This window comes from Planococcus citri, chromosome 1, assembly GCF_950023065.1.
Source record: "Planococcus citri chromosome 1, ihPlaCitr1.1, whole genome shotgun sequence".
Classification (NCBI taxonomy): domain Eukaryota; kingdom Metazoa; phylum Arthropoda; class Insecta; order Hemiptera; family Pseudococcidae; genus Planococcus; species Planococcus citri.
Window position 1 is genome coordinate 32,334,564 of NC_088677.1, and position 24,411 is coordinate 32,358,974.

A 24,411-nucleotide genomic window follows, 5' to 3' on the forward strand; every position below is an offset into this window, starting at 1 on the left:
GTTTTCGAAAAAAAAATTGAAAACTTTGATCGATTTTTGAATTTTTTTAGCTTCGAGATGAGAGAAAAACTGCCAACATTTCAAAGCTGCTTACGAATTTTAACAAAACATCCAAAGCCTAAAAGGCGTGATAAGTTTTTTTTTTTTCAAGATAAGTTTGTTTTCATTTTTTTTTTTTACTAAACCAAGACGAAATTACGAAATTTGGATGTAATTTTGTACGATTTCATGTAAAAGAATGAGGTTTTTGTAGAATTTAATAATTTTGCTTGTGTTTCATTCTGTTGTGCGAGAAAAATCATTCGGAACGATTGTAAATTCTCTCTAATTGGTGTTTTGTCTACGAAACGCTTTGTGAAGTCATGATGTAATATCGTGTTAGCAACTATATTATTGACAAAATTTAAGATATTATGGCTTGTGAAGATGCTGAATTGATCGATTTCGACAACGATGTGATTGAAGAAGGTGATCCAATTTACATATACGACGTTCTCAATAATAGTTGGTGAGTTGAATTACAATAAGCTGTGGTTTCAAACGTCTGCAAGTTTGATTCTAAAGTGTTTTTATTATTTGAATGGATCGTCGAACTAATAGAGAATATTTGTTTTCAGGAAGAAAAGTACTGCTTTAGAAGTAGATAGTAGTGACCATGAATTATTAGTAAAATATGAAGATAGTTCTCAAGAATGGGTCCGAATGGATGGACCAAAGATGTGCCGTTGTCCGCCACCGCCACCGCCTCCAAAGCCACAACCTTTAATACCGCCACCAATCGTTATCAAGTGAGTGAATACCGTTGTTGAATTGAATTAATGAACGCGATATCTTGCAAAATTTCATTTTATATCCGATATTATTATTTTTTATCAGAAGTGAATCACGCGCTGTCGAGAAGCCTGCATTGCCCAAGAAAGCAGAACGGCCTAAAACTAATTTGAAAACCATCACCAAAGCAAAAGCTACCGTCTCAAGTAAACCCAAAAGTAAGCTTTTTAAACGATTTATATTTTTTTCTACAGCTATGTTACATAATTCATTATTTTAAAATGATTTCTCTCTTCCAGGCAATTCTAAAAAATCTGGTTCTAGTCATTCGAAAAAAATTATTAAAAAATTGGAGGATTACATCACCGGCGGCGATGATGAATCATTTCCTGAGGTAATCATTTACATATTATTGGCTACTAATTCTACTTTACAATGGTTAATTTTGCTGTTTTGTATTTAGGAAAGTTTGGATGAGAAAAATGTACCAACGGAGTCTCCTGTTACGCCTTCACCTTCGCCTTTTCCAAGGTTACGCTTGTTACCAAAAAGTAGTAGCAAAATGGAACAGTATCGAAAGAAAAAAGAACAAGCGAAGAAAAAATCACCCCTGATCGATAATCCTGACGCAGTGGTCAACGCAGATACCAAAGGTACACCTGTGAGTAGTAAATCACTGAAAGCAGTTCCCAGTAAAAGTGGTGAAAATGAAAAAGAGGTGACCAAGTTTAAAGTCAGATTTGGTAAAGCACCCGATTTAAATCCACCATCGCGGAAAAAAAGCAAACCGCGAAATGAAGATATGTTCGAAGACGTCAATGTGGAAAGTGAGTAAAATTTTTACATTTCTATTAGTAACCGGTTCCAGAACGTATTATTGAAAACATGAATGAATTTTTTAATAGTGTCTGTAGTTATAAATGATGAAAAATTGCCATCCGGTTGGTCGAAACATATGATCAAAAGGAAAACGTCTAAAAAATGGGACATAGTGATACAAAAGTAAGCTTTATCTCAAGTATTAATGAGTACCTCCTGGCTCCTTGTACTACTTGATGTAAAAGTTGATAATCTTTGTTTCGTTTTTAGCGAGGATGAGAGAAAATTCAGATCGAGAGCTGACTTGAAGGCTTATTTTGAAGGAATTAATCAACCTTATCCCGATGAATTATTCGATTTCAGTTCAGGCAAGAGAACACCTCATGCAAGAACGCCCGCCGCCGAAAAAAGGTAACGATCCTATTTTCTTTAGCTTTTTTATGGTAAAAATTAGCCTATTTTTTTTATTCCAGCGATGATTTAGATACAAATGAAAGTATATCTTTTCTGAGTAATAAACGAAAAATTAAAACACTACTTCCCAGGCGCAGTGTTCCTGAAATACAGTGTTCGACTCCGCTCCCAAAGCCTGAACCGGTTGCTGAACATGATCTCATTCAACCTACCGTGGCTGTTGCAGCGTGCACCCCTACCCCCATTTCCACACCCGCACCACCCACGCCAGGTTATTTATATAACCGTCACTCGGTGAAATTTTCTATCGGTATTATTTTGAAAGTTATTGTATTTTGTAGAAGCTGTTTCACCGTTAGTGTTGACACCTTTGCCAGCTGTGCCAGCCTTGCCAGCTTCACCAGTTTTGTCAGCTTCGTCAACGAGCGCTTCTGGATCTGGATTCACATGCCCGAAACAAGATTGTAAAAAACATTACAGATCTGAAAGTTTATTAATGGTCGGTGATTATTTTGGCTTAGGGAGACCTCGTTTAATCATAAATTACTAGAATGTTTTGATTTTAGATGCATATCAAACATTATCATCGAGAATACAAAAGTTTGTTGAAATCTATGCCGAATGTAGCTGATCTAGCTTATGCGCGAACAGTTGGCGAAAGTATCGATTCTCCACAATCCGCGCTTTTGGAAAAAATTACTCGAATCGAAGAAGACAGAATGAAAGAAAAAACTGACGATGCACCAATGTATGTAAAAATTTTCACAATTTTTTTTTCTGTAAAGTACATTTATGCTGATTTATGTATTTGTAAATGTTCAGAATTGATGAAGACTTCACTTTACAAATCGAACCAGATGATGAGACTACGTTATCTGCTAGTGATAAATCTGCAAACAGGTTTAGAATTTTTTTAGAATTTCGTTTTATTGTACCAGAATATCGAAAGAATTAATCAACTAGAGGTTTCCGATATTCTGGTACCCAAAGAATCGACCGTATCGCAATTAATATCGTATACTTTTTGTAGTAGTTTGTTAAAAGTACCCAAGAAAAGTACATTATTCGAGAAAACGATGCCTTCACCTACTCCTGCTTCTCCGTCAGCTTCAACGTCAGTGTTACTAGCTCAATTGAAACAGCCACCTTTAGTTCCTCCACCGATCTCAATACAAGCAGGTTTGAAACTTCTGCTATTCAATTACCTTCACAAAACAGAAATAATTGTGAATTTTATCGGCAAATTGGGTTTTGCTTGCATTGTTTTTGTTGATTTTTTTTTTGAACTAATCATTGTTTTTTGTGTGTTTCTGTACTAAAATATCGATTTAAAAAATGGGGGATGTTTTTTTTTACGTTTGTTGTATTGTGTGGGTAAGAGATTAGTCAAGCTTTTGAAAGTCTCCCGGTGTAGCACAGTAGCACTTTTATTTGTTGATGCTTAGAACACTGATTTTTCAGAATACACAGACGCAGAATTATCAGTGTCGCAAAATAGTCCGATAGCGTTGTATTCGCCTAAAGTAACGGCTAAGGATGTAAATAAATCATCACCTTTAAGTGGTACGTGTGATACTGCTTCTATTTTTTTTTTTTTGTCTGCGATCTTGCTTCTTGTCGTTATGTAGTGCTTTTTTTCGTACCATTGTTTCGTTTCTCGTTATCATTTTGATTAATGCGATGAAAATAACTCGAGTTTTGTATATCTTAGAAACGGATAGTGGTAGGAAATCGGCGTCGCCTAGGAAACGTCGTGTTTCACAGCTAGATGCCGGCGAAGTGATCAATTGCACTTGCGGTTATGGATTCGAAGATGGATTAATGATGCAGGTTTGTAGCGTTGAATTACCATCATTATTATTGTGGTCGAGGCATCTTCATCTCCAGAGATTAATTTTGATTTTTATAGTGTGATTTGTGCTTATGTTGGCAACATGGAGCTTGTAATTCGGTCGAAAACGAAGAAGATACTCCTTCGCCGTATATTTGCGTCTTATGTCAAAATCCACGTAGAATTCATTCGTCTAAAAAATATGTATACACGCAGAATTGGATGAAAGATGGCAAAATACCAAGGTTTGATTATCTTTCTCTGGTTGTTATTTTATTTTCACGTATACCTTTACATAGAACATCGAAAAATATTACAGAATATGCAAAATAATATGTACTATTATGCTCGTAAATTCGTAATGCTATAGGTATAATGTAATTTTTTTTTTTTTTCGTAGGTATGAATTCTCCAAAACCACTGACGAAATCCAAGCGGAAAGAGAATCGCTTATCCAACGAACGCAAGGATTTTTATGTAATTTAGCAGACTTGAGAAACGCAGTTTTTGGATTGCTAGTGAAAGTTCACATTTTAAAGTGAGCCTAGCTGACATTGTAAAAGTACAAACAATGGTTTGCAGTTTTTACAATTTTTCTTCTCTGTTTTATTTTTTAGACAATCGCCAGATCATCCTAAATTATACCTTTGGGCCCAGTCGTGGACTAATAAAAAATCCGAAGAGAAAGAAAATTTACTCGTAGCTGAAAGTAGGTCTTTATGTTCGTCAATACAGAATTTTTACAAAGAAGAAAAAAAATTACTTCGTTAAATTTATTACATATTATCGCCTCGAGTCAAGTGAAAATTCAAAAAAATTGAGCGATAAAGAGTGACTCACGTATTGAAATATTGCAGGCGGTCCTGTGCCGGAGGCAGCAATTAATATGGCAGATTGTAGGAAACATTTATCCGAACATATCGACGAAGAAATAGAAAAGGCTGAAGCAATATTGCAAGACATTGAAGAAAAAATCGATAGTTAGTATTTAGCTTTCAACCATTCCGTTTAGATTTTTTTTTTTATTATTAGAATGTTACACTCGTTTTTAATTTTTTTTTCGTACTCGAATGTGATGAAAAATCGATTTCTGTTTTTCTTTTTACGTAAGTATTGTGAATTAATGCGAAGATTTATTTACATTTGCAGATTTAGAAAAAGACGATGATTTCGAAAACGATTCCGACAGATTCAAAAGCGTCGCTAAACATATGTTATTAATGATGCTTCGAGACTTATCTTCGATTCAGAACTTGAAATATTGTTCGTGAAAGGTACCCTTGACTGATGATTCATGTCATGTGTGGCGTCGTCGTCGTTGTAAATGGCGTGTAATCGATGTGATTTTGTAGCTGCGTTTCTTCGCTATTTTTATTTTGAAGCTGTATCAGAACTATTTCATATGTGAGGATAGCTCCTGCTACCTGTTGTTGAAAATATACGAATTTTTGTAACGTTATTTGATGTATGTTTGATTCGAGTAATACTCGTATTGTAGGTTTTTTACTTACTCCTAAGAGGAAATTTCGTGTAATTGAAAACATATTGAGACCGGTCAATGCGACGTAGTCTGCGGTTACCTCGTGTAAAAAACGCTGAGTCTGGAAAGATTTTTGATCGTCAATTTTAAATTTACACATCATTTTGTAGGTATAATATGCCTATTTTTCAAACATTTACTTCGGCACAATATCCTTTGGTTGGACAAAGAAATAATTCCGGTACTATGAGTTTACTTTCATCGTGGATAGCTGCTGCTTGCATAACGACGGCTGTAGTACGAAACACCAAAAATAGGAAAGAATACATGTAAAACAATGTTCTGAAGTAACTATGCCGAATAGAACTGCAACAGGAAATTTATTTCTCAAGTTGTTATTGTTGAATTGATCCTCTGTAAAAATTTTATATTTCAAAACTTACTCAATTTCAGTGATCAATTGAGCACATATGAAATAAACGTTGTTCGCTATCGAAAGTACAATAATAGAATTGATATGATCATCGACATTTTTCACCAAATGGGTCAGCAAAGTGTAGGTTTCTCTAAATTCTCGCCATTCGGGTAAAGATAGTACCTGTAAAAAGTGATAGTCGATGGTAAATTTGTACAAAAGCGTAATACAGCGCAGAGAATTTATACTTACTTGAGCTCTGACACTTTTTAAAGCTCTGGTCAACATCTGAAATTGAGCTGCTAAAGCCGAACTAATTAGCATAATGAAAAGATCGGTGAAATTCCACAAAAACGTCGCACTCAGACTCAACCACATCACTATAAATCCTTTAACGACGTTGTAATCTGTCGGTTCGTTGAATAAGTACCAATGGGTTTTTAATGAAAATCGTTCCAAGTATCCTCTGAAGGTTAACTGAAAATTTGGTTGAGTATTAGACAAAAAAGGATTGAAATTATCTTGCTAAATACGTATATAAAGTTAATATAGAGCACTTCACAGTAAAAGTAATGTCGTCTGTTCTATTAACCGTTTCAAATTTTGAAATGAGCTTTGCTGCACAAGTTCTCTGAATTTTTGAAACTAAAAGTCCAATTTAGTGAAAAAATCATTATATCAACTACCCTAATTTCACACACCTATCGTTTTTTTCAGTTTTATTAATAGAAAAATAATACCTACCTACATAAAAAAGTAAAAACGAAACGTTTTCTGATAGCTTGGATCACGAGCTTGCTCTTTGATGCAACATTTTTTATCTTGTGCCATTTTTTTGGCCATTTACTAGCGAGATTTTTGTAAATGCTGCCATTCGAGTCTGGTAAAAAACTTATGTTTCAAGACCTAATTTATTAATTCGAAAATTTCATCGAAAATATTTTTTTTCTCATTTCAAACATTTTACTTGAGCTCCGATTAGCCAGAGAATAATTTTTAGTGAAAAATAATTTCATTACATCTCATAATTTTCACCTTTTTTTTTATATGTATTTGTACAAAAAAAGTGTTCGAAATTAGATCATCGAAGGGAGCTTATTTCAAACATTTTCTTACTCGTATAAAATAAATAAAATCGCTCAAAATTTACAACTTGATGCTCAATAACGGTTCCATTGAATCGCTTACTTCGAAACAATTTTTGAAAAACGTCAAAAAAGTGCTCGAAATTAAGGAGATTGACAGTAGGTAGGTACGTCAAATAAGTTGTCTACTCGGTTTGCCGTAAATAAGCATTAAATAATTATGTATGTACAGTAGCATGTTTTATTATGCACATTTTTGAATTTTCTAAACCGAAATTGAAGTGATGAAAATAAAATAGGTAACTACTGAATAAAAAATTTAAAAGAACACACCCTTCGGTACTCTTGTTGTCTAGAAGTTATGCCAACACGTCTACTCAGATGCACTAAGTGTTGTATAGACTTTACTTTTACTCCGAAACCTTCTTTATGTCTAAATACTTGTTGTAGGCTAAATACTTACTGACTGATCAATCAAATATGTAGCGCTTTGATCATTCGAATCAGATGAGTCGGATGAGTGAGACATAGACGCGATGTCGTCTTTACCACCAGGTCTCGTATTTAACCAATTATGAAGTCCATGCTCAGCTTTATAAAAATATAATGTATAATATAAAAAAAATATTGTAGAATCGTTTTTCCTTTTAAATTTAAGAAATTAAGAAACAAAAAAATAAACATTTCTAATTGTAAGAATACTTATTAGTTGAACAATAATAAATTCAGAATTCTTGATCAATTTTTTTTTTTTTTTTTTTTTTTTAATATTCACCTACCTTATTTTATTTTTACGCTTTCTTCCCATTCAGTTTTTCAAAAGAAAATTTTATTAATTTAAAATACGTAGTTAGACTTAAGTAAGTATTTTATTTCAAATTTTACAATTTGGTCTGACTTTTAAGAACGTTTTAAAAATTCTAATAAATTCTTGTCTTGACACATGATGTTGGATTTTTGAAAATTTTGAAAAAATGACCAATTTCTGACATTTTGATATCACCTACCTACGTGTCAAACTTGAAACTTTAAAAATATTGTTTAATTTTCACTAGTATTTAGATAGCTGATTTTACGATATTTTTGGCATTTTAAGGAATTAAAATGCCAGACTTATAATGATGACTTACTAATGTTTTGCAACACTTCTCTTTTTATTTGGAGATCAAAGTAAGTATTAAGTTAACTTAAGCAATCACTTCTCCTCTATCTCTCGCCCATTTATATTTCCAACTACCAGCGGCCATCCCAGGGCCCTTCAAGTTTAAAGATAGGCAACACCTTCATATGCAACATTTTTTTTAGTGATACCTTCCCGGTTGTACCCAAATCTGAAGTTTTGCTGACCACTCACTGGACTCCCTGTATAATTATGTAGATGAAAACATATACAAATACTTACCAAATGCCAACGTGAGTAAAACACTTGTCATGATGGCCACCTTCCAACCCAACTTAGGCGTACCAAACCGAATCATGGATAGCTCAACTGATTTCCAGTCCGAAACCAATTTCGGCCATTTTTTAGCTAATTGTATGAATAAGCACATTGCTACACAAGCGTTGCCATAAAATATACTACCAGATGTGGCTTTTTTGATACCGCCTAAAAAATTAAAAAGTTTAGTAATTTACACAAAATGGCGTAGAAGGGTCGCATTTTAGTCTAAGTGCTGGTAAATTTCATTTCGTAAGGTGACACACACATAGGCAAAGGAACGAGGATGCTGTAAAGTGTAAAGTATACGCCGAGAAATTCGTAGCATCACCTTTTACTCTCATATGTTATAGGTACATATATAGGTATACCTTCACATGGACTAGGTAGATAAATTGTTGAAAGAGTGTTAAAATGCATTGAAAAGTTTATTTTACGCGATAGAATGAACGATATGGTTTACCTTTAGCTGTGAGATTATCTTCATTCAAATTTCGTACCGTGTAATCCAAAGAATATATTTCAATTGTTAAAAATCCCAGTAACAGTAACAATGAGTATATTGTTAATATGGAAAACCAGCTGAACGAAAGGGTACTTAAATTCTTACGGTATATCTTTTGAACGGGAAACACGCCGCAGATAGATGCAAACGTTAAAACGTACCGAAGATAATAATGCATCCCGCTGGAAAATTTCCCATTATTTAGAAATATTTGTTTTTGAAAAAACAATGCAATTTTAAGCGAAGAAAAATCATATTGAGAAAACTCACCAATCATATGGAATGACATCTGTTTTCACTTCGGTGTGGATTTTCTTTTTGCCTAAATTCGGTTTGAAGATTTTTAATTCTTCTAAAAACATCGGTGTCATTTTTTTCCCAACAGAGGTTACTGCGATACCTACCAACTCTTTGCAGTTTTATATTATAGACGAGGATTTTTTTTCACATATTACCGAGGAAGAACTGCACGATGAAACTTTTGGAAATTTTAAATTACGACATTATACGTATATGCGGTGGTATTATATCGTCATCGTCACTTGGTTTAAATCTTTAACTTTAGACTATATTAATTTTATATAAGCAGTTTTTCAAGTACTTTCAGCGTAATAAAAGCAAAAGGCGTAAAGTTTATTAACTTTAAGTTTTGAAATAATTAACTGAAAGCTAAAAAAGTTGATTCATGTAGACGAGTGAAAGCGTATGGGAAAAAAGAACTTATGTTGAAACATTTGAATGTGTATGAACGGTGTTTAAAGTCGCAAATATGTAATTAAATGTCGCTTCAAAATCAGCCAAGTCAGGGGTTCTTAAAATTTATACGCGTCCTATTTTTAGAATTACGCGTTGAACAATTTTTTTACATCCGTCGTAAAACAAAATATTAAAATATTTCCTCCGGCCTTTAATCCCAGGAATCCATACTTTTACAAAAAGACTCAGTCTGCAAAGATTTACTCTCTGATATTGGCATGTGATAGTAGGTATATTTATTGTGTAATTTTTCAGTACAATTATCTCAGGATATACGATTCTGTGATCGTAGGTACCTTACCTATCTATTTTTTTATTTTTCAATTACCTACGTTTTGAGAACGAATTATAGATGGTAGATTATTGGCGTTTGATTTTAAATAATTAATTATTACGAGTGGTGAAAATTTATGGCAGAATCGATTTATATCAGCGAATTTCAAAACAAAGCCCTGGAATAAAACCAAATATCTAGAAGGTTTATCCATTAAAAACCTGTGACGAAAGTTCGTGCTTGTCAATTATATAGGTAGGTAGAGGTACCATATACCATGGGGGATTTTTCATTGTACATTTTGGCTGATAACTGTACCTCCAACTACGTCCTAGTCCTAGATAGATACTGCGTAGTAGTAATATTTTTTTTATGTAATCACGAATCGTGATAAAATGTTTTTGTTGACTTTATTATTATTAATCACATGTGCCGTTCACATGTATAGTACATAGACATGCCTACTTATAAAACAAAGATATCAACATTTTTTTTTAAAACGCATTTTTTATTCGACGATGCGTAAAAGAATTTTTCTCCGGTATCTCTCCATTTCTGTTTTCAAAAGATTCATAAAAAATGGTTTTTATTTCTAAATTTGAAAAAAAATTTGAAAAAAATCCAAAACAAAACCCATATTTTCACTTTTTTCATCTACACATGAGAGGACTTTTCAGTACCTACAGTGACTCTTTTCGCACTCCTGAGGGGAAAATTCCAAGGTAGAAAGTCAGAAACATTTCTCAACTATTGCAATGCTTTTGCATGAAAGTCTGCAACAGGCATCTAAGGGCAAAGTAGGTAATCTCAAAAATATGGGTACCTACCTAGATGATTTTCAATTTTTTAAGAAAAAAGTGTAAAAATATTGAAAAACCTCCGTTATTGAGAGACAAATATTTTGATATGGACGTTTTTTTACGCTGAGAGTCTGCTCACAGTTATTAGCTAAACGCTGATTTCTGGAAACTTCTGCTTGAAAAAAAAAATGATCAAACTCATGAAATTGAACCTCGATAGTCTTTTGAACGTTCACCTTTCAAGTTGTGAACTAAGTGCTTAATTCTTTGAATGCTGAGGCTGAGGCGATGTTTCAAATTGATTTTTGGAGCTTGCATGGCCTCCAAATTACAAAATTACAAATAATTTTTTGGAATTTGAATTGCCTCTGACGGTTTGAAACATAAAAAATCAAGTCAATTTATGGAGTTTGCACAGCCTCAAAACTATGAAAAATCGAATTTATTTTTGTACTTTGCATGGCCTCCGAATTACAAAATTACAAATTGAATTTTTAAGCTTGTGTGGCCTCCAAAATTACAAAATAATTTTAATTTGCATATTAGAGCTTTGGAAACCCAGACGGACACACAGACAACCTTGAGAAACTTGATAGGTGGATCGGTGACCTAGAGAAGCCGGACAAGCAAACGGACAACCTTGAGAGGCCAGACAGGCGGGTCAATGACCTCTGTGGCAAGATGGATGACATTGAGAGGCCAGACAGACGGGTCAATGACCCTAAAACACCGGACAGAGACAGGCAGACGACCTACGAGTAAGGCTAGGGAGTTTGAAACCCCATCCATCACGTTGGTAGGCGTATTGGCATCACTTACGTGCAAGAAACACTGACGCGGCACAAAAATTACCTATACAGTTTTCGAAGGAGTAAATTTTTGAGATTTGACCAAAGGACTTTCACCTTAAGGCGTTTTTTTCGTAGATACGTCATATTGATACGTACAAAAAATGACCTTAAGGTGAATTACCGAAAAAAAAGTTGAGGATAATTTTTGAATTTAAACTCGGTTTTAGTAAATGAAAAATATTGAAAAGTTTGCATTTTTACATTATTCACTTCAAGCTGAGTTTTGAAATTTGACTGAATCCAAGAAAAATGTCCCTTCAAAAAGTACCTAATTAGGCAAATTTGACACAACGCTAATCTTTTTGGCCTTTAAAAGGCATCAATTATGACAATTAATACAATAATTAGTGTAAAAAAATGACCCGGTCTGACAGACAATTATGCGACCACTCACGGAAAAAAATTGGATGCCACTACCGCAGGGTTAAAAAAAAGGGGGAGAGGAGAAGGGGCGCTGCTCTAACGTCCGGATTGAGTGTTCTAACTTGCTCTAACGATGCTTTATCAGTTCAAGGGGGTCCCTGTTCCCTCCTAAAACTAGTAGGACCGTCGAAATCTATCTCAAAATAATTTAATTCGTTTAATTTAAATTATATTGAATTAAGTTTTATTTTCATTGTTCTGAGTTGAATAAATTTAATCTGATTTATATTTTGAATTGATAAAATTTAATTTAGATTATTTTAAGGTGAAAAAAAAAAATTAATGAGTTGCTAAAATTATATCAAATCGTGGAAAATGACGTTCTGATATTTTGTCAGACTCTTTACCTTTCATTTTAGAGTTTTTAGTTTGAGCATTCAGTCAAATTCAGCAGAAAATAATAAACCATTAAATATTGTATAGGTATGTAGGTATAATAATTTTTTTTCTACAACAAACTCAAGGTCAAAATATCAGGAAATGGCACATTTTAATTCTGAAATTTAGCCGAAAATTTATTTTGGAAAATGTTTTTTTTTTGGCAAAGTTTTTTTTAACCAATTTGAGAACATTTAAGCGCAAAAATGGGCTCAAAATTAGGTGAATAAAATTTTTCCTGAAAAAATGAACTTTTTTAATGAAGGAAAGAGACGATATCATAGAATCTTTTTTGTTCGTCTCAAAAAATTATACCAGAAACCATGTTATATATTTTAATTTTTGAAAATTTAAATATATATGTAGGTCTAGGTACCTACTCGTAAATATTTAAAATTGGATACTGATTCATGTTTCAAAATAGATATTTTCCAAAAAAAAAGTATTTGAGACATTCTCACCTCTACGAACAGATACCTAATGTTGTCAAAGATTTGTCTCAATTGGCGTCTGGCATTTCGTGAGGTTTCCTCGCAAGAAGACACGATTTCAGTTTTCAATGAAGCTATTAGGAATGCCAATAATATGTACGAGTAATATCACTTGTATTGATCCGATCGGCCGTACATGAATGCTCGTAGATAAGCAGTATTTCTACCTGTTCCAAAGTTTGCATCACATTTATTCGCAATCACCAACTCTTATTTGTTGGAAAATGCAAACTTGTACGAGTAACTTTATTCACCTCGACGATATTACAGTACGTTGACGTAAATTTTGTTGCATTAAAAAGCGAAATATTGGTGGAAGTTTCATCAAAGGCGCCGCATGTAAGTTGAAAACGCTTGTCAACTTACAAACTTTGCAACGAAATTGTACCTACTCGAAGAGGTAGGTACTTAGTACTTACCTACCTACTCGAACTTATTTTTCAAAATTCGTGCAGTCGAATATTGCGAATGAATGTCAAGTCCAATAAGAAATAACAAATTTATTTACAATAATTATAAAAATGTAAAAACGCTACATATTAATAAACAAATTTGTAAAATTTAAATAAACTTTTTTAAAGATTTTTTTTTTTCAAAAGAATGTACGTAAATCATAAGACATTTATAGTTCGATAGCTTTTATAAATAGTTACTGATGATTACAATATAGGCAAGAAAAATTAAAACGTAATAATTACTTCGTCTAAGTAATACACAATCTTTTTTGATTAAATATGAAGTGTTAGATTGTTGGTAAAAGATTTTCATGTCGTTGAAATACATCGGTTATAAAATAATACCAAAGTATCTACATAGTTCTAGGTACAGATTTATTCAAAATCACGTCGAGAGTCGGTTCAAAATTAATTTTTAAATATATTTCGATATTCTTGGTCGTCGAATTGTTAGTTCTTCTTGTTGAAAGCAATTACCTTTTTCCTAAATGTAAAGAGAACTCACGTAAGTAAATCGCATCGTAATTTTTTAAAAAATCCGAGAGCGGATATTTTTCCAATACCGTTTGGAATAATCAGGAATTCGGGCCAACGAGAACGTTTCGCTCATTTACTTAGTTAAATAAGTAATCACTATTAAAATGGAAACACAAACTATGAATATTAAAGTTACCCAAATGGTAATAATCAACTCGATTCTAAGTTATAGAACTGCAAGTGCTCTTAAAATGTAACGCGAATTAGCATAAATCGTAAAAACAGGTCACCGCGATATTTACTTGTTGTCCCTTTGTATCAGAAAATACTATCCAGACGCAATTTAAAGTGAAACTACGGTCGCGTTAGAATTTGAATAAATTTTCGCCGCAGTCTCATTTTATAAATTAGCAGCGAATTTCCAAGGGGGCAGGAGATGATTTCGAATTGGGATTCGACGTGGAAAATTTCGAGCAGTTGGCGAATTTCACGCCATCGAGGATAAGAGCCTAAATATCGTACTTATTTAAATGTATAAATTAAAATCAACGACGACTACTCGTTCGATAAGAAATCGAATATAGGAAAAATTAATTTTGAATGCGGTATCGTTGGTCCCATTGTAAACGAGAAAAAGGTCAGCCCGACTGGCTACTGTATAAAAATCGAAAAATTCATCATTGACGATTTTTTTTCCTTGGTACACTTCAATTAAACGTTTAAAAATTTATTATCACATGATTTTTTTTTTTTTAGAATTTAAACACAATATAAACTAAAAAGAATTCGCTATTTGTAATAAACTATAAATCAAAGTACTCATATCGAACGACTCGAAATATCAATTGTGAAAATTCTTTGGTCTTCAAATTTTCAATAATGAGGTAATAGAGTCGTTTGAATTGTAACGTCTATGAGTCATTGTTCGTAATGAGTTTTCTGGTATGTCAAAACAAAAAGCACAATTTTTATATAGGTATTCTTAAAGTTTAAAAATAACATTTTTTAACACAATCTCAGTTTAAATTTAAACTCTATAAAATAATCAACTGATTTGTAAAGGAGGAAAACCCAATTATAATCGTATTATGTACAAATTTTTCAGGTAGGTAAATCCTTTTTAAAAGGATACCAGATCAACAATGGCGGTGACAGGCTCTTATATCGAAATATATTTCGATAATCGTACATCACTTCTATCTTCGACCCCGCAATTCGATAAATTATTCGTCATGCATTGATAGAACAACTTCCATCTGAAAATCCAAACATAATTTAGGTGATTAAAATGATTTAGCTGATAACTATTTTATATGCTCGACATTCGACATGATTAAGATGAAATGGCGAGGCATTAGATAGGTACGTAACACGAGTTAGTAAATAAGTAGGTAAGTAAAGTACGGGGTGTTCTACGTAGGTATTGAAATATCGAATAATTCGCCCAATAATCCAGCAACTGAATTGTACAGATGTGTATTGGTTTGCTGACTCTAGAAATTGAAGGGGCAACTTTATGAAATTATAAAGAGTTGATTTTTAAAAGCTGTATTATTATTGAATATTTTAATATGGGAGGGAGGAGAAGAGGGAGTTTGGAGTTTTTGTCGGAAAAGTTCGTGACCTTATTTTTTATTTCTTTTTTCTAATGAGCCATTTTTACATGAAAATATAATTATTACAAAATTATGGAAATTATATTCGACAATTTTGATACTATAATTTGATTAATTTATTCAAATATGGCCATATTTAATCTTGTGGAAAGAAAATCTCACATAGCAAATTCCTACAAAGTAATTGAAAAAACAACGATAAAAAATTTCAAAAAAACAGTCTCATATTCGGTTCTTGGCGAGTAAAAGAGCGAGAGGGAAAAAAATACGAAAACTGACAAAGCTCGAGTTGATTGATTGTGTTTTATGTCATAGTTGCAAAAGGAGGGTAACTCTTTTCTATACATCGCACCATACACAGCGAAGAATTAGATCGTTCTATAATTAGCAAGCTACGCATGGGGAAAAAAGGATACAGAAAGTATATACTCTACGTAGTACGTACTACTACTACGTATTTGTAATAATGAAAAAATATCTGTCTCACTATACTTTCGTGTTGTGTTATTTGCTGAAGGGAACTAAATAAATCAAATTTTATAAATATGAAAACTTTAGGGAACTCGTTAGTCGTAAATTCTGCGCATTAATGACATCTCTTCGCAACCTTTCTACATTTACAATTTATTCTCATCCGCAAAAAATATTCAATCCGTAACAAAAAATTTGCTTCTGAGGGTTTCACAAATTTTGTAAACTCATATACTCGTAGTCTGCAGTATATTTCAAACCGTGGTGCAATTATCGATACGAAACGGGTATCGTTTCTTCGCCCTTATCGAGGAATTTGTACGAGAGCTGACGATGAGAAAAATTTACGACTATTTGCGCAACTTAAACTTTGATGGAGAATTTCGCCGAAAAAAAAACCTAACAACTTCTATTAAATATCAACCTCGCATTTGAACTCTCGTTGCGAAAAAAATCTACCTAGGGTACTCATGCGAATCGCCTAACAGCTCGCAAAATAAAATTAAACTCGTTTGTGATAGCGTTTTTCCTTCGTTAGCGAATTACATCACATTTGCAACGAAGAAAAAGAGAAGAGGGTGTGCCGCAATGTAAAATTCAAAGATTAAAAAGTAGACTCTTTAAACTAGCTACTTAATTAAAGCTATACTGATATAAAAATCTCTCGAAAAGAAAACCTTTTTCGTTAGGTACTTACCTACCTAATCAACGACTAGAAAAACTACAAAGGTTCTTGGTAAAAAAATGTTGAAAAATACGCACGAGTTGTTCAAAACAAGGGAGGGGGTATTGGTGGTATTCTTCAAGTAGGCACTGTGTGATGCGAGTTCGAAGTTCATTTTAAACGTTCTCCAAGATCGAGAGAAAGAAAAAAATGTGGTAAAATGACCTTAAGAAGATGCGAAGCCAACTTTGAGTTCTGTAAGCCAACATTTAACACTGTTTTCTACTCAAAAGAGCCCAAACTTTCAAAATTTGAACTGATCTTACAAAAATATTAGCTTTTTATTTCCTATTTCTTCGGATACCAAAATACAATTTCCACGTCTCCCCCTAAAAAAAACACCTTTAAATTCAAACAATATTATAAAGAAGGAAGATGCTTCAAGGGGAAGAGAAAGGAAGTGAGTATCGATTTAAAGATGTTATATTTTTACAACGATTTTTTGAGGCGATTCTGTAATCATTTTCCGTTATTTGAGCTCCTTCAAATAATCAAAAAAAAAAGAAAAGAAAAAAAAAGTGGATGAAAGAGAACATTTTTTATTTCTAAGTGACTGATTTCCTTTCAAATATCTCAAGAAGTTTTTAGATGAAATTTTTTTTTGCAAAACCAACTTTTTGATTGAAAATTTTTTCTTTTTTTTCTTGTTTTATGATTGTAAGAATTGGTGTTCTGGGTTCTGGACCAACGAAGAATCCAAATAAAACCATTCGCCCTCTGGAGAAATTTTAAAATCCCGGAGAAATCGGAATATTACGCTGGAGGCTCCAGAATGGTTCTAATAATACGTAGTGAAATTCAGATTTGGGAGCTTGGTTGTAGACAAGATACAGTAATTCGAGAAAATTTCCAAAATTTCCATACAAACAGAAAATTTTTGATTTTTTAACATTTTTTCCTCTTGATTGTAATATTTTGATTAAAAAAAACCGCACTTGAAGTGTGTGCCTGGATATAAGACCAAGCATGGATAAACCTCGTTAAGTAAGTCGAGAATAAGCTACAACTCGATTTTTAGCTGCTCAAATTTATTTTCACAACTTCTGGAAAAATTTTTAAATCCTGGAAAAATCCAAAATTGTGCTGGAAGCTCTAGAATGGCTAAAAATGTTGAAATTCGGTTTGAGGGAGTTGATATTAATTTTAGACCTAACCTATAACATTTTTACTGAATAAATATCCATTTCTTAAAAATACAGCAACAACACACCAATTCCATCATCTTACTGAAATTATTCAGTAAGGTTTCGAAAATAAACAGTACGACACCACAGCGTTTCTTAACATTAAACAAACTTACGACTCTATATGGCATTACAGTCTCCTACAAAAATTGCAGAATACTCATGTACGCATGCCTTGTTACTTATTTGATATTATGAAATCGTTCTTATCAGACCGTTACTTCCAGATTCGCATCAACGATTCACTTTCAAACCCTAAAACTATCTTCAGAGGTGTACATCAAGGAGCTAGCTGTTCTAAGCCCTACACTTTTCAACATCTACTGCAACGACATCACAACTTCATCAAATGCTAAAATTCTTCAATTTGCAGATGATACCTGCTTATGCACCCAAAGTAATAATCTCTCCAGTGCAATCGACAAACTCGAACAAAGTATCAACACCACTAACTCCTGGCTAAAATCCTGGAAACTTGAACTCAATCCAAACAAAACAGTTACAAAAATCTTCACGCTGAGACATCACTGCAGCCCTGCCAGAAACATTAATATCGAAAACACTACATTAGAATGGAGTGATGATGCCATTAAATATCTTGGAGTATTCCTTAACAAATGACTCACTTTCACAAGTCACATCTCACAGAAAATGAAAGCTACCTACTTCAAACTCAAAACACTTTTCCCACTAATCAACAGAAGTTCACACTTGAAAATCCAAACAACATTACTAATCTACAAGACTACATTCTTCATCCTATATTTACATATGACTATGAGGCTCCAGTGTGGTACGGTACCTCCAAAACAAACAAGAAAAAACTTCAAATATTCCAAAATAAATTTTATCAAATCGCCACTAACGCTCCATGGTTTTGCCAGAATACCCAAATACAACGCGAGCTCAAAATTGAAACGATCGACGACTTTCTGAAAACTGTAACTGAAAAATACCCTTGCTTGCTGCTTCGATATCGGGCAAAATCACCCTTCAAGACTCAAACCAAAACTTCCTCAAAATTTCTTTTAGGTTTCTTAGCCTTAAATCTCTTCTTTCTTCAGTTTTTTTTAAGTATCCTATTTGTAAAATTCTTGAATAGCGCTAAATTGCGCTGAACCGAATAATAATAAAATTTTCATTCATTCATTCACTCAAAAAAGAGTCTGATTTGTTGAAAGTTTAGAATTGTCAAAAATCCATAAAAAATTGAAAAATCAGTTTGGGGAGCTGAAATTATGGTTTTGAGGGTTTCAGACCAAGCTCTTTGTAATAATCGCGGCCCGTTCAAATTGGAGGTAAATATCTTGATAGGTTCACCTGTTAATTTTCAAGATATTTGAGACAGGAGAGAAACTTTTAACCCGGAGAGAAAATATCTCAAAATTTTATTAGAAAATTCTACGTCCAAAAATTTCATTTCTTTCTTCCACTAATAAAACCCTCATCTTGCAAGTTTTCTCAAAATAAATTGGAGAACACTTCATTTTTGAGTTTTTTCGGAAGTTTGAAAAGATTTGAGGTTCTTGTGGCAAAATCAAAAGGATGGGCGTTGTGCTAAAATCATCAAAAATGTCAACATTTTTCTCTTCACGAATCATTTGATGATAAGATTTGAAAAGGAAAATTTTTTAGAAGGGATAACATTGATACGAGACACCCTGTACATGATTTAAAATCCGGTTGATGAGTTGATACGGATCGGAAAAATGACAACGTAAAATTAATAAATTAGTTATTCTGTTCCAGTTTCACCATAAAGGATAAATAAGAAATTTCAAAAATGTGCCGTAAAATTTTATAAAACACTTGCCAAGAATTTTCTTTTCTCATACCACACTCGAATAAACGAAATTTTATCAACTTAGAACTATGCTAAATATTTATCTCGTCTTTATTTTACAAATTTTACCATGGTAAGTATAACACATATACGAATAAAAGGTAAGTTAGGTATCGAAAATGCCAAACTTGTGAAGCATTTGAAATTTTTCAAATGTTTTTAAACATGATAATAGCACTTATTACAAAATACCAACAAAGAAGAATGGATAGATTTAGATTGGTATTAGGAAGGTACCTGCATTCTTCAAATACTACCTAATGAGAACGGTAGGTACCTTTTAGAAAACAATAACCGATAATAACCAGTATTGGAACTGGGAAGATAAGGGTATAAAAACCGACGATACGAAATAATTAATATTAGGTAGTTACCCGAGTATTCGTTCGTACATTTTCAATGAATGACAAATATGTACGTTATCAATTGTTCGTCATTTCCTATATATATATATATTTTTTTTTTGTTGCAAATATTACGATACGAATATTCAGACTTATTGTAATTTTTTCCCTCGTATTTAAATTATTTCCTGGCCGAGAAATCATATCGAAATACATTGGAATTCAGCTTACCGATAATGAAAGCGTAGATGTTTCCAGTAAAACATTAACTGTTAAATAACCGACTCTCTGTTGCGTTCGTTTTCATCAATACTACTCCCAACGCTGCTGGTATCCCTGCAAATTTGCATCTCGATTTCAGCCAATCTGTGATCCATGTCCCACTGCTGCTGCGTTAATTTTTCATTCAAGAATTTATTCTGTTTTTCGACATCTTTGAGTTGTTCTTGAAGTCGAGTAATTTCAGCTTTCAGCACGACGACTTCGTTGAGGTCATTGGCATCGTTATCTGCGGCAAAACATTTCCATATTTTAGCAATTTTTTCTTCAAAAAAAAAAGATGATTCGAGAAAAAAATTACGTTACGTTGAATTTCAAGTGCTCTTTATTATCGACAAAGTACGCGCATTTCAAAGCCAAACAAACAGCGGCGTTTTTACGGCAAATTAGGTAGGCAACTTTAATAGCGCGTAGGTAAATTAAAGACGAGAACGACGTTCGAAGGATGGGCGGCGCAGAGGCGCGCTTTTTTTCGCGCGTCTTAAATTAATGGACGACTCATTGTAGTAATTTTCAACTCTCGAGATGATGATTAAGTATAGGTAGCTGTTCGAGTGTAACTTTATCGGCAAAAACTTGACAAGGTAGAGTACTTGGAAAGCTGTTCAAGTGATAAAGCTAAGAGATATTTTTTGTTTTCCAATACTTCGTTATAAATAAATCCGAGTCTAATGATTCGCTGTATCTCGCGCGTAGGTACTACCAAGCCGAGAATATGATAAATTAATTTCATTAATTAAGGGACGTTCCGCAACACTCGAAAATATAGCCCCATAATTAACACCTCGAAAGTAATCACCGAACGCGTGCGCAAAATTTTAAGATAAACACTCAATTAATTTAGTGATTTGAAATTCAAACAAAACTAATTTATACGTTGGCCAAGTTACCGGATACGGTTTGACTAATTGTAGGTAAAGTTTGCGGAATAGCGAGACGATTTCTATCCGAATATGCATGAGTTTGTTCTTGCTCAGATGAATGACCACTTGACCTAATCGATAAAGGAGATCCGAGGGTAGAAGGTTTGTTTACTCTGAAAGAATACAAACCCGGATGAAATTTCAGCTTTAATAATATAATTATTTTTAGCCAATTCTACCGGTATACTACGAGTAGTACAATAACTGATACCTGTAACTAGGACTTGGAATCGGAGTAGACGATGGCACTTGGTGAAAATGAGGTTCTAATCTAATATTACGATGAGTTAAATTATCGGTAAACGGCGATATCCACATGTCTTCTAGCGACACTTTTTCGTGACTTTCGATTATACCCGGCGTCGATTTACATCTTCTTCCGAAAAGACCTGTAGAAAATTATTTGTTGTTAGAAAGGCAGATACATATTTTTTTTTTACAAGATTTTATTCTAAAAGTGGGTAGAAATTTTGTGGTATGAATTTTTATAAAGAAGAGAAATATTAGGGAATGGTTTGTGCAATTAGAATGCCTTTTTTGCGTTTAAAAAAATGAGAGATGGATCTTTTGCTTTTAATTTATTTTTTCCATTTGTTTTATTTTCATGAAATTTCCTTTTTCCATGTCTGAAGATTTCAAAAAAAATTTAGCCATTTTTTTTTACTGTACTTTTTGATCATCTGGCTACAGAGCCGTGAGAATTTCATCATATTGTCAAGTATGAGGATCAAAGGCCTGAGAAGATCTGATTTTATCAAAACCTCGATATGACCAGATCTGGAGTCTGAACAGATCCAATTTGATCAAAACATTGATTTAACCAGATCTGTTGAAAACCTGGAAGAAAATCGATCGACTTTTTTGGAAATTTAGCAAAAAAATTCAACGATTTGCGTACTTTGTATGTCATATTTTTTGAAAAATCATTAATTCATCACATTATGTTAAACTTTTGAAAACGTGGAAAAAATTCTAATGAATTTTCATGTCTGGTAGGTCAGTGGCCTTGAAAGTCCGGATAGACGAGTTAATAACGTTGAGAAGCCAGACAGACAGACAGATCAATGACTTTAAGAGGCTAGACAGACAAACAGACAGACGACCTTGGTAAGCTGGACAGGTGGGTCAGGGTCAGTGACGCAGATCGTTCGGACACAAAGATTAATCACCTTAATAGGTCAGATGGGCAGTTCAATGGTCTTAAGAGGCCAGAGAGTACACAAAAAAGACCTTTGGAAGTCACAAGAGTCAATGACCTTGAGAGAACAGATGCCGAGGTCAATGACCTTGAAAAACCAGACAGACAGACAGACAGACAACCATGAGAAACTCGACAGACAGGCCAATGACCTTGAGAAGCCAGATTAGCAGACAGACCACATTGAAAAGCTATACTGGCAGGTCAATGACCTTAAAACCAAAATGCAAGACAGGTGGACTGATGGCCATGCGAAGCTGGACAGACCAACGGTCTCAACGAGGCCAGAAAGGGAGCCAGACGACCTTGTAAGGTCATACTGACGGGTCAATGACCTTAAGAGGCCTGACTGATTGACTGACAGATAGGCAGATAGACAGATAGACAGACATACAACCTTGAGAGGACAACTAGGCAGATCAATGACCTTAAGCAGCCACACAACTGGGAAGACGACCTTGGGAAGCCATACTGATGGGTCATTGACCTTGAGAAGCCAGACAGGCGAGATAACCTTGAGAGGCCCGACAGCAACGCAGACGACATTGAGAAGGCACACTGATGACGGGTTAATGATCTTGAGAAAGATCTTTTTGAGTCTTTTCAAATTTTGTAGCTATTTTGTTATTTAATCTTTTTCAATTGTTTTATGTCATTTTGACCAGTGCCTGCTAACTATATTTTATGTAATTTTCACATGTTTCTGTTTCCATGGTTGTTTAATTCACAATACCAATAGGTATCAAAAATCATTCTTCAAGAATCTAATTTTTTCATGAAAAGGAACCGATCTGTAGTAGAACGAACTGTATCATCCAAAAAATTATGTGATAGTTCTCTTGGAATGTTTTTATCACCTTACATAATTTTTGACCTACATCAGTACATTTCATCGCTGTAAACTTTTTCAACGTAACTTTTTTCATTTTTAAAGTCGATTCAATTTCTGAAAAACTCGCTTTGAAATTCGAGTTTTCTTACTGATTGTAAACTACACAAGAAAAAATATGAAAAAAATATAAACCGAAATTCTAGTAGGTGGGTATTGATTTTTGACATAAGTCAATATAGGTAACATCAAAGGACGATTTTCGAAACATTTACCATTAGACGAATCAACTGCATGGAAGAAACGTGTTCAACAAAGTGAAAATGTAAATACTTCCGGTTACATTACTCGTATGTTACGGTTTGAAATATCACTTTTCAAGTTCTCTTTTTACGGTTCATTTTGCAGAGTATTTCTCAAAAAAAAAAAAAAAAAAACTTGAAAACATCGAAGATAAAAGTTTGTTCTCTTTCGTCAAAGTGTAAAAAATATTGTTTTTTCTTTCTTTCTTTTTAATTTGCGAACTAAAGTACCCGATAAACGCTCGAAAACACACAAGTACATAGGTAGAATATTTTCGCTGACGATAACAGAATTTTATTGAATGTAATTTCGACAAACAACATTATTAAGTTCATTATTCGAAAATCACATTCGCATATACGTATACTTATCGCAAATCACTGTACGTGTCAGGGTGAAACCGCATCGTTACATGTAAAATAGCCATGTAGGATGTTTTAGCGGCAAGATTTATGGTTCGCAATAACGGAAGTTACTTTTTGTAATGCAAAAGCTGTACCGCTAACTAAGCTTTTTGCCACTGTATGTCGTGCCTATGCTATAATAGCGTGAAAGATTTCTTTCGACATGTGAAATTTCCTATCAATTGTACCCGTCAGCAGGGAAAAAAAAGAGAGAAGGAAAAAAATGGCGAAAAGAAAAACTATCAACAAAGTTTTGACATCTTATACGACAGTACATGCCGTCGAAAGGGTGAAATTAGTTTAAAATAGTGACTGCTACTAGTTGTAACAATGGTGCTGGTAATGTAAGAGGCTCGAGTAAAAATTTTCAAATAACTTCATTTCTCTATTTCTTCTCGAAATCTAACCTAACACCTAACGTATTTTATAGGTAAATATAAAATCCGCTCAACATTTTCTTTTCACAGTTGTTGAAGGTAGACCTAGTATATCTCTATAGTATTGGTACGTCTATAGGTGTACATGCTGTAGATACCTTCATCTTATAGCTTATTTGTCGTAATAGGTTTTCCTTCGTCGCTGTACGAGGTACAAGATTTCGTTTGGAGCCCAGTTTTAAAATTAGATTTT

General features: G+C 33.5%; 3 protein-coding genes across 9 annotated transcripts in view; 1 reads left to right on the plus strand and 2 right to left on the minus strand.

The window, feature by feature from the left end:
• Positions 1 to 158: 158 nt before the first annotated feature.
• Positions 159 to 5,294, plus strand: MBD-R2. 4 transcript variants are annotated; one of them, XM_065343868.1, is made up of 19 exons: positions 159 to 508; positions 618 to 788; positions 877 to 989; positions 1,071 to 1,165; positions 1,235 to 1,598; positions 1,677 to 1,773; positions 1,861 to 2,001; positions 2,064 to 2,275; positions 2,346 to 2,503; positions 2,571 to 2,752; positions 2,827 to 2,904; positions 3,035 to 3,183; positions 3,466 to 3,567; positions 3,716 to 3,834; positions 3,914 to 4,080; positions 4,236 to 4,373; positions 4,453 to 4,544; positions 4,693 to 4,815; positions 4,985 to 5,294. In XM_065343868.1, the coding sequence occupies exons 1-19, from the start codon at positions 414 to 416 to the stop codon at positions 5,104 to 5,106; spliced, it is 2,718 nt and encodes a 905-aa protein (XP_065199940.1). In that variant the 5' UTR covers positions 159 to 413; the 3' UTR covers positions 5,107 to 5,294. The 4 variants fall into 4 exon arrangements, with proteins under 4 accessions (XP_065199940.1, XP_065199941.1, XP_065199943.1 ...); XM_065343869.1 differs by having other exon boundaries at positions 3,038 to 3,183; XM_065343870.1 differs by having other exon boundaries at positions 160 to 508; positions 2,136 to 2,275.
• Positions 4,999 to 8,815, minus strand: LOC135831419 (gustatory receptor for sugar taste 64f-like). The gene is made up of 7 exons (XM_065343888.1): positions 8,717 to 8,815; positions 8,218 to 8,421; positions 7,279 to 7,406; positions 5,983 to 6,207; positions 5,759 to 5,913; positions 5,516 to 5,681; positions 4,999 to 5,436 (listed from the first exon to the last, which is right to left on the minus strand). Exons 2-7 carry the CDS (start codon positions 8,363 to 8,365, stop codon positions 5,128 to 5,130), a joined length of 1,131 nt encoding a protein of 376 aa, XP_065199960.1. The 5' UTR covers positions 8,366 to 8,421; positions 8,717 to 8,815; the 3' UTR covers positions 4,999 to 5,127.
• A 4,401-nt stretch (positions 8,816 to 13,216) lies between these two features.
• Positions 13,217 to 24,411, minus strand: part of LOC135831426 (cyclic nucleotide-gated cation channel alpha-3) — a 186,643-nt gene continuing 175,448 nt past the window's right edge. For 3 of the 4 annotated variants that reach the window (XM_065343901.1, XM_065343902.1, XM_065343903.1), the window contains exons 10-13: positions 21,259 to 21,436; positions 21,015 to 21,160; positions 20,077 to 20,353; positions 13,217 to 14,919 (exon numbers count right to left, since the gene is read on the minus strand). In XM_065343901.1, the coding sequence (XP_065199973.1) occupies positions 20,118 to 20,353; positions 21,015 to 21,160; positions 21,259 to 21,436 (560 nt within the window). In that variant the 3' untranslated portion in view covers positions 13,217 to 14,919; positions 20,077 to 20,117. The remainder of the gene's footprint in view (positions 14,920 to 20,076; positions 20,354 to 21,014; positions 21,161 to 21,258; positions 21,437 to 24,411) is intronic. The other variant, XM_065343904.1, reaches the window with a different exon arrangement.